The sequence below is a fragment of the Brachypodium distachyon genome, chromosome 5, assembly GCF_000005505.3.
Source record: "Brachypodium distachyon strain Bd21 chromosome 5, Brachypodium_distachyon_v3.0, whole genome shotgun sequence".
Lineage (NCBI taxonomy): Eukaryota > Viridiplantae > Streptophyta > Magnoliopsida > Poales > Poaceae > Brachypodium > Brachypodium distachyon.
In genome coordinates this window covers 15,952,650-15,962,711 of record NC_016135.3, presented here as the reverse complement: position 1 = coordinate 15,962,711, position 10,062 = coordinate 15,952,650, and the positions used below count along the sequence as shown (strand labels likewise).

Below are 10,062 nucleotides of genomic sequence, written 5' to 3'. Positions count from 1 at the left end.
CCTGAGCTAAACCAACAGATGTTCCCAACTTTAAGTCAGCAGAATTGTTCTTCTACAGAAGCGGTTTAGTGGTTCATAATTTGTAGCGTAGTTTACTTACCGTCTATCACAACCATCTTTCCCTTAGAAATCCCAGACAATCAATCATCTTTTCATTGTATGAGTTCACAGTATAGTCAGTAGACACTTTCCCTTGAAACTATCACCATTCACCAGCACTAGTGCTGCTAAGTACCTCCCTTGTGAATTGCATGATGAGGTTAAACTTTGTGAGGCATTCCGATATCTGAAAAAAGAGAGCAATGTAATAAAAAAGATCAACATTGCAAACTCTGGAAACAAACAACAGTCACTTCCCCTAGTTGCATGATGAAATGATATTCTGTGAGACATTCCGCCATCTGAGAATAAAAAAACAAAGAGGAAGAGAATAGTAGATCGACATGGCAAACCAGCTGTTACCTGTTAGTGCCAACAATGCTGAAAACTACTAACGAGAAACAAAAAAAGGTTCCAGCAATGACAGGGATCGATACTAGGGGTTTTGGAATAGGTGTGAAAACATCCAGATCATGCCAAGTTGCAACAGAAAACAACAGCAGACGAACACCATATACGAGGATATGGTAGCCAGGTGATCAGATGAGCTGACCCGACCAAGCAAATATTTGAAGACAGTATGAACTGCACTGCACAAACCCCTGAGGCTAAGAAAGAGTCTAACTTAATATAGACTTACAGTGCAAGAGCAGAATCATGCTTGTACTCCATAACTATAATTTTTGTATATTGTACATTGAATTTTTCCACCAACTGGTAGTTCTGAAAAAAAAACGACTGCCTTCATGTTCAGGAATATGGCAATGTTCATCTTTCATCTGGGTCCATAGAAAGAATTTTGGACTGTCTTCAGGAATATGCCAATCTTTTTTCATCTAATAAAATTTTCTGACCAAATCCAAATGCAAATAAATATTTAGAAAACAGCAAAATCCAATTGGGTCTTGACACTAGTCGGCAGAAGAATGGAGCAAAACAATTGAGGGGAGAGAAAATCTGAAAGATGTAAATTGTAAAAGCACACTCATATATATGCACCGCAACAGACATACACAAAGGCCATCACATTCACAAGCACATTGATTATAATGGTTTTGGATCGCCTGATTGGAATTGCAGAGATCTAACTAACACCATTGTTGTTCTCGTCTTTTAGTTGTTGTATAGAGTTATTGAGTTAAAACATAGTACTACTGAGAAACCAACGGGCAGTCCTAAGACAACAGCCACTCAAGCTGATTATGTTGAGGTGGCAAGGGACAAGGACAAGAGCCTGTACCATAAGGACTATGTTGTGGATGTGGATCAGGGGTTGTTGCGGAAGGTGCGCATCCTCTAAGTTTTCTTGGTGTGGGTGCTAGACGACACTGCCACAGATTATTAGCTTCTTTGTCCTGCATAAGGATAAGTTATTACTAATTTGTTCCGTGCACAAATCAAGTTTCCCTTCAAAAAGTAAATCAATACAAGATATATACACATGAATTATATGCTTCTTGCTAATATATCTTCTGCGGTCGCTTGTAAATTACTTTTACAGACATTAGGTTTGTGTTTGATGAGTTAAACAAGCCATAAAGGTCAGTTGCAGCAACATCAGATGTTTCATCGCTCCATTTACTTTTGTAGTCGAGTAACAGAATCCATGATCTGCTTGTGGAGCTGCACCTATTTTCCAGAGTTGATGTGATAAGATGGCCGTACTTTTTTCTTAAGTTTCCTCATTTAGAATGATATGAGTAAGTTAAAATTGATACATGAGTACACGACTGAAAAAACACCTTTTTCTTAAGTTTCCTCGTTTAGAATGATACGACTGAAAAAACACTAATATATAATCAATCTGCTAAGAGGGCTGGAGTTTGAATTTGCAATTTGTTTAACCTAACAAATGTATTGTTCACTTGCAGGTGTAATTTGCTACTAGTTTGGTCCAAGCGTGGGGCAGGAAAGAGACATAAGACTGAACATCGTTCCAAGTTACATACATCTAGATGCTAACTACTACAGGTACCGATTGTAAATTTTCAGGACAAAAAAGTTGAGTATACAAATCGTTCAGAATTTGACTTGTTCTCTGTACCATAACAGCACAAAACTTCAACACATAAAATTATTTTCTACCAGAGAATTCCTGCTTTTGATTAGACAGGGACAGAAAAGATGGCTGCTTTTTTTTTGTCCATAAGCACAGGGACGGTTAAATCAAGTAACGAACCATCTGGATTGTATATTTGTATTAAAGCTGGTTCCAATGGCTAGAAACCAACGAGGTTCGATGATAATGATATCTCCACTCCAATTCCAACATATTTCCACTGCACCATCACCAAGTAGCATCTACCCACCATGGCTGCCACCCAAGAGGAGTTGTTAGGTGTTATCGAGTCTGCGCCAGTGCATCCGTCCGTCTTCCTCGACCATGGTGACTCAAAGCAGCCACAGGATGATCTGTCCTTGGAATACATCTCGCGCATGCTCATGGAGGATGATATTGTTGACAAGTTCACCTACCAGTACACTGATCACCCGAAGCTCCTGCAGGTTGAGCAACCCTTCGCCCAGATCCTCTCTGCTGCTGACACCACCTCATTCGATGGTGACGAGTCCTCGGCACTACCAGATGTGCTTGCCTCTGCCTTGCTGCCCAGTAAGGTACAGGATCCAGCCTTCTTCTCGAATGGTACAGGCACAGTGGAGCCCAGGAATGACGAGTTTCCCATGGAGAGCGCTAGCATCACCAGCATGAACAAGATGCCAAGCACGGAATTCTTCAAAGGCATGGAGAACACCGAAATGTTCCTGCCCAGAGACTTCGTGATGGTGGATAGTAGGGGGTGTAAGAACAAGTTTGACGTGGATGGTGTGACGGAGGCAGGCATGGGCAGGAGCAGCAAGCAAATAGCGGTGCTAGTGCATGCTGACTCGGAGGAGGAGGACGAGCTCAAGAAGAGCTTGGACTGTCTCATCCTCAATGGCTATGACAGGCACCCCGGTGAGATGCAGGAGCTACTAATCACTCCAGACAAGGAGAACAAGGTGGCACAGAAGAGCAGACGCATACGTGGGAGGCGCGGTGCAACACAGACGGTGGTCACTGACCTAGAAACACTGCTGATCCGCTGTGCGGAAGCAGTGGCCAGTAACGACCATCGCAGCGCGAGCGAGGTACTGGAGAAGATCAAGCGGTACTCCTCACCAACGGGGGATTCTAGGCAGCGGCTGGCACATTACTTCGCCCAGGGGCTGGAGGCACGGCTGGCCGGCACGGGGAGTCAGTTCTACCGTTCGCTCATTGGGACACGCACCTCCACTATGAAGCTTGTTCAGGCTTACCATCTGTACAGCGCCACCTTCTGCTTCTTTAAGGTCGCATTTCTCTTTTCCAACAAGACCATCTACAAAGCTGTTGCAGGCAGGAAGAAACTGCACATTGTGCACTACGGCATCAACATCGGAGTGCAGTGGCCGGAGTTGATCCAGTGGCTGGCGGACAGGGAGGGAGGGCCACCAGAGGTGAGGATGACCAGCATCAGCAAGCCTCAGCCTGGGTTCCGCCCATCTGAGCAAATCGAGGAGGCAGGGCACCGTCTCAGCAACTATGCAAGCAAGTTCGGCATGTCATTCAAGTTCAACGCCATCACAGCCCAGCCAGAGGCTGTTCGGGCAGAGGACATCCACATTGACCCTGATGAGGTGCTTGTCGTGAACAGCCTGTTCCAGTTCAAGACCTTGATGGACGAGAGCCTCACCATGGACAGGGTAAGCCCAAGGGACATGGTGCTCAACACTATCAGGAAGATGAAGCCGTCTGTGTTTGTCCATGCCATCACCAATGGGTCATACAGTGCGGCGTTCTTCATGACACGGTTCCGCCATGCGTTGTACAACTTCGCATCATTTTTTGATGTGTTGGAGACCACGATTCCACGGAACAACGACAAGAGACTGAAGATGGAGCGGGACTTTTTCGCACGTTCTGTCATGAACATGGTCGCCTGCGAAGGGGCAGACAGGGTGGAGCGCCCTCAGAACTACAGGGAGTGGCAGACTCGGAACCACCGGGCAGGGTTGAGGCAGTTGCCATTGGACCCTGATATTGTTCTGATGCTCAAGGACAAAGTGAAGAACCAGTACCACAAGCATTTCATGATCAATGAGGACCATCGGTGGCTTCTGCAAGGGTGGAAAGGCCGGGTCCTCTACGCCCTCTCAGCATGGGTAGCTGATGATGCTAGCAGTTCTAACGTGGCATAGATTCAACTGGATGCTTGGGCACATTTGCTCTGCTTTTGTGAGATTGTACTAGTGGTTCTGAATTGACATAGATGGATTGATAGATTGAAGTACCAATGGATATATTGATTTGATCTGGTGTTTCTATGTCATCTAGATATTTCCTCAGTTTTGGTATGTGCTTTTCCTCAGTTTGGTGTGTGTTTCCAGCATCAGATGTGTGTTTGTTCTTCTCCTTTTCTTTCTTTTTTGTATCTGTAACCGAGTACCAGAAACCACGTTCAGTTTTTCAAGTTGCACCTGTTTACTATAGTTGCTGACATATATCCGTAAAACTGTCTAGAATTGCTACTCTCTTTTTATCAGAGATGATAAGATTATGTGTAATCCCTGCGTCACTCAATCTGACAAGGTGTCTAGATATCTTTCTTCAATTTTCTCAATTAGGCATGAGTAAATATATGAGGAACAACACAATCTATAGCATCGTAAGTTAGCAATAATTCTTGATGATACAATCGGTCGACTTAAGGTCCATGTTGTTGCAGGCTTGCAGCACCAGATGTCTAGTGTTCCTGCAGAGTCAAGGTGCACAGGTTATTTTGATGTTCTCTCCACCTGTTTCTATTCCATGTGCTTGAATATTTTTTTTAATATGAAGTAGTGCGCATTGGAAGGGAAGTAACCATCAACCCAGGCACATTGAGCATGCTGGTACGGCAGAAATCTAACAGCGTTGTTTTTCTCTTGTTTTAGTTGTTGTATAGTCATTTACTTAAAACACAATGCAACTGAAGTCTGTCTATATTCCATATTGAACTGTATGTAACATCACCATTGGGCGTATGTGCTTAGCTAGTAATTACCAGTCATTATTCCTCAGGTAACTCTTCCCCACCAAACCACCTTGGAGGATCATATCCCTGTCCACCTACATGTGTATCAGATAAAAAAGTGCTCAGTTCCATAAATATGATATGGTCAGTTTTCCATAGCTGAAAATATTAAGCAAACAGAAAGAAAACATACTAAGAGGATTACAACGGCACATACACCGCGCTGTCAAGATTGCACCCTTCGCAAGACCATACCTTTCATACGCCTGCATAGAGTAGTCGATGCATGTTGGCACATAACGGCAGCTTGAAGGTAGTAAGGGTGATACCTCTCCTGTCGACATAAAGCTTGACCCAGTGAGCAGACCATACAGATCTAATCCCTCTGAAAAGCATAGTTTTTGACTGCATAGTAGTAGTAAGATGGATGTCCAAAAGACAATCAGGAATCAAGAGGCAACAAACTGCAAATTCGGACTTACTTTTGTAGAATTTTAGCATGGACAGTGCTACGTTTACTCCCAGATCATCGACTTTCTCATCTCAGAATCATAACATGCACAAATTGTCACGAAGGGGGGGTCAGTCCTTTTACTTCTGTAGTTCACTGCAGGGAGAGCACAACTTCGTCTTCAGACAAAATAAAGTTCAATGCACAATGTCCTGAATTCATGTTTCACAGGTGCAGATAGTGTTCCATAGCTGGCGTATGTCTAGCGAGTTTTTACACTGTGAGTTCATGAGCTTCTGGCACACATTTATTCCTAAGAGTCACTGAAAGAGTTCTCTTGCACAAAATTAACTGGGAAAAAACTCGAAACATATAAAGCTAAAATACCTTGTGGATTTATGTTAAGCACTCACATACTTAGGAAACAAAGCATGAACGAAATATTAATTCTATGAAAAATAAATAAAAAAGAAGTGCATTTGGATTTCTCAGCCTGTCATCACTGAACTAACCTTCATCATCAGTAGAGCAGCAGACCCGCTTCACCGAAATCATTCTCTTCTTCTTGTACAACCCAGCGAAAGAAGCTAGAGATCAGAAACCAAGGTATGATCCATCATCCAAGAGAGGCTTGACTCAAACGACACATTGGGAGTATGGAGATTTACGTGTTCTTCTGGCGAGAGGATGCCCAGCCAGAGTAGGGAAGAGGGAGATAGAGACAGCAGCGGCCATGGCCATGGTAGTGTTATGACTGTGCATTCGGTTAATTCAGTTCGGTAAATACGGAATCAAAACTTCAGTAAATACGGTATGAAAGTAAATATGGTTCGGTTTTGGTATTATACCAAACCATTTCGGTATGGTTTCAGTAGATACCAAACTAACCAAAGTTGAGAACTCAAAAATGAGACGATAGCATTTGAATTTCGTTTTTATATTTGATGAGTAAATATCTTATGTTTGACCATCACAATATTCCTCCAGTCGTGGTCGCAAGACAATGCTGTGAAACGCTGAAGCTCTGGTCTTGCCGTTTCAAGAACAAGGAAAAACAGGCGCTCAGCCATTGGATTGAAGATTGGCCTGATAAACACCAACTTTTTTTCTTTCTCCTTTTCTTCCTTGTGTTTGCTCTGTCCTGCCTTGTAATCATTTTCTCTTTTGCGGGTTTCAGGCTCTTTGTAACTTTGAGCCTCTGGCTCCATTTTATCTAAATTCAGGTAGGGGTCTCCCCTCCCGACTTCATTAAAATAAATAAATATCTTGCCACATGACACAAGAAGCAAATCCTATTTAAAAGATTCATTCACGGAGAAATGGGCGACACTTTTTTAATGCCATAGCACATAACAGCAAGAGCATGATCGGTTTTGATTTTCCGGTAAATAGATTCAGTATATAGCCTAATAGCAAGCATGCTGCATCCATGACACACACACAAGTACACAATGGGGGCTGGTTATTTGGTTAAGACGTGGTATGTTGTCACTCTCGGCCATCTGAACAGCACACGCATACACACAAACGCTACTCCCTCCGACCCATAAAAGTGTCCTCCACTTAGTACAATTTGTACAACTCCCTCCGGCCGGAATTACTTGTCAAAGTTTACATGTATCTAGACACTTTCTACACATAGATAGATCCACGTTTAGGCAAATTTGAGACAAGTAATACCGGTCGGAGGGAGTATCTTATTACAAAATGGGCGACCTTTTTTATGGATCAGAGAGAGTACTGTAAAGTGTCAACTTTCTCAACGCATGATGCCATGAACATATCACACATGTGGAAATACCTATCGAGGGATTATTCGTGACTACCCCTCCGTTCCATATTAATTGACACGGATCTCGTACAAGTATCCGTGCCAATTAATATATAACTGAGGAAGTAGTTGATAAAATCTCCTAAAAATTTCACTACATGTGCAAAAGCCAAGTAGCAAGAGCATCAACATCAATCGAGACATGCTTGGAGCAGTATCAGTGAACAATCCATGGTTTCCCTTACATTGATTTAAGGCAATGGAATTACCTATAGCGGTAGCTAGCGGGTCGGGGAACAGCAAGCAGGCGCCGGTGGCCGGTGGTAAGCCCCCGGGGAGGGGATCAGACTTCACAGGAGAAGGACATTCAGCGGGGACCGTCGAGCGTCGGGCGCCGGAGAGGATAGGCGTTGAGGAGTATGAGATTGAGCAGCGGCAAGAAAACGAGCAGATCTGCAGATGTGATTTTTGCAGATGGATGAACTTTCTTCCAGGATTTATGGGCTTCTTTGGCGCTGGGCTGGGCTGGGCTGAGCTATGGGTTTTATGGCCTTTTTGGGGTCTCTTGAGGGCCCGAGGCAAAGTTGAGACTCCATTTTGTTCGATTGAGTTTTGACTTTTGGCCTGATCCGGTGATCGTGGTGTGTGTCTTCATGTGATTAATCAGGGGCTAAAACCCCTCTCAAAAAAAATTCTGGGGTCAAAACCAACAAATCTTCACCCCTAAAATGAATTGAACTTAATATACAATTGGTATAGATTTGTACTAAATTTCAGACACTTATTATGCATCGAATGGAGTGCCACTTTTACTAAATAATAAAGCCAGATGTCTCTAAAAAAAATAAAACATAAAAACCAATCTTTATAGAAATCTGCTTCCTATAGCGGTGAATATGCTTATAATTAATTGATAACAAGAGTTTAGAGGTTGAAATATGGAAACGAATTAAGATGGTTAGTTATTTTTGTTCTCGTCTCTATTTTAATTCTAACACTAAACATTTACCACATTCCTCTAATTTATGTGTAATATTTTCAAATGCTTAAATTTTTTGCTCCCTCTTAATTAATATCCTAGGTCCCCCCGGACTCCCCTCTGCCGCTGTGATCACCACGTACCAGACCTACGTACTCTGCTCTACTCTCAACGTCCGCGATCACTGACTACGAGGAAGAGGTAAAATTTCGAGGCTGTAGACGTTGTTTTGGAATTCGTTTGGTGTTTTAAGAGTGGGAAGGTCGCCATCTTCTGTGCATTTTATAGTCCAGCAATATTTTATCCCACAATGAGTACAAGCTAACATTGTTACTAAATTAATGTAAAACTAGCAAAAGAACCCATGCGATGCTACGGAACAACGGAAAGTGTATCAAACACGAGCCGGTGGAGGTGAAGTCTGGATATTGATTTTTTGATTGGATTGATTTCCATACTGAGATTGATATCGAGATTTTTTGCTTGGGTTCGGATTGATTTCCATACTGAGATGGATACGAAAATTTTTGGAATTCATGTTAAGGAGATTGATTTATTTTAGAACTGTTCGTATTATATTGTGACAAATTTGGACCGTACGATAACTTTCGGTAAATCTAAACCGTAGAATTTCTGCTATTGAAATCGTGAATAAGGCGGGAGGGAAAAAAAATAAGGGGCAGTGGCATATTGATTGTAATTTTAACGAAATTGACCGACCAACACCGACCAACGGCGTCCACCCATCACCACCGATTCCAATTTAATATATTGTAATAGAAATGTTGTAGTTTTATCATAAGTCAAAAAATAGAGTTTCACCAAATCTACAGAAAAATATAGTAACATCTACAATATCAAATAAATGTATCATGACGGATTAAAAAAATTAGAGTTATCAATATTGTAGATTTGTTTTAGACTTGGTCAAAATTTAAGAATTTTGACTTAATACGAACAACATCTTCTATTTAGGAACGCAGGGAGTACTCCGTGGCGCAGTTGGTATAGAAGTGATGGGTTCAGGTGAGAGCTCTTTTACGATACCCCTGAGCTACTATAGACCGTCCAATTATCTCGATCTAACGGTTAATACGATCTGGCACTCCAACACCAATTCAATGGAGCATTGACTCGAAAAGTCATGGAGTACCAGGATCTAGATGGCAAAATTGTAATCGGCACGTTATGTTATTCTTTTCCCGCGAGTGAATTTCTTCCTTGTATTTTCATTCGTGAACTAACCCCACTCCTCTTCACAGCGCACAAATTACCCGACGCATGGCCGCCGGCGTGGCTCTGCATCTTCGTCCACGGAAGACAAACAACAGCGGCATCAACCACTACCAAGGATTGCGGAGGAGACGGGATGAGCGGGCGGATTCCCCGCTGTCGAGATTCTGCGCTTCGGCCATGGAGGCCATCGGCGGTGGCGGTGGACTCCATCTACATCACGGGGCATGCTAGCGAGAAGGAGAAACGAGGCGCCGTCTTCGGTCAGACTGGTAGCAGCGCTGTGGGAGATGCATCGACAGGAAGCAACTGATCGGATCGGACAGGATCAGAGAGTAGGACGATGGGAGAGGATCGGAGCAGGAAGCCGCCAGCCCCACCATGACGCCATGGGATGCGCCTGTTTAGGAAAAGGCAGAGGCGGCTTGAGGACGAAGCAGTTTCGTTTCTTTTTGCACCGCACGGCAGAAAAAATAAATTGAATTGCATTAGAAAA

General features: G+C 43.1%; 2 protein-coding genes across 3 annotated transcripts; one reads left to right on the top strand and one right to left on the bottom strand.

Moving 5' to 3' along the window:
• Positions 1-1,968: 1,968 nt before the first annotated feature.
• On the top strand, positions 1,969-4,433 carry LOC100820974 (scarecrow-like protein 33). Of its 2 annotated transcripts, XM_024455707.1 has the most exons (2): positions 1,969-2,070; positions 2,605-4,433. In XM_024455707.1, the coding sequence occupies exon 2, from the start codon at positions 2,782-2,784 to the stop codon at positions 4,315-4,317; it is 1,536 nt and encodes a 511-aa protein (XP_024311475.1). In that variant the 5' UTR covers positions 1,969-2,070; positions 2,605-2,781; the 3' UTR covers positions 4,318-4,433. The 2 variants fall into 2 exon arrangements, with proteins under 2 accessions (XP_024311475.1, XP_003581312.3); XM_003581264.4 differs by lacking the exon at positions 1,969-2,070 and having other exon boundaries at positions 2,377-4,433.
• Positions 4,434-4,673: 240 nt separating this feature from the next.
• On the bottom strand, positions 4,674-9,638 carry LOC112269378. The gene is made up of 6 exons (XM_024456054.1): positions 9,608-9,638; positions 7,624-7,884; positions 6,096-6,170; positions 5,326-5,466; positions 5,163-5,227; positions 4,674-4,871 (listed from the first exon to the last, which is right to left on the bottom strand). Exons 1-5 carry the CDS (start codon positions 9,636-9,638, stop codon positions 5,169-5,171), a joined length of 567 nt encoding a protein of 188 aa, XP_024311822.1. The 3' UTR covers positions 4,674-4,871; positions 5,163-5,168.
• Positions 9,639-10,062: the final 424 nt, after the last annotated feature.

Coding starts and splice junctions, on each gene's coding strand:
- LOC100820974 (XM_003581264.4), top strand. CDS start 2,410: ATGGCTGCCACCCAAGAGGAGTTGTTAGGTGTTATCGAGTCTGCGCCA.
- LOC112269378 (XM_024456054.1), bottom strand. CDS start 9,638: ATGCAGAGCCACGCCGGCGGCCATGCGTCGG. Junction 6,171..7,623: donor CCCGCTAGCTACCGCTATAG/GTAATTCCATTG, acceptor TCTGATCTCTAG/CTTCTTTCGCTGGGTTGTAC. Junction 5,467..6,095: donor CTGCTCTACTGATGATGAAG/GTTAGTTCAGTG, acceptor TTATGTCGACAG/GAGAGGTATCACCCTTACTA.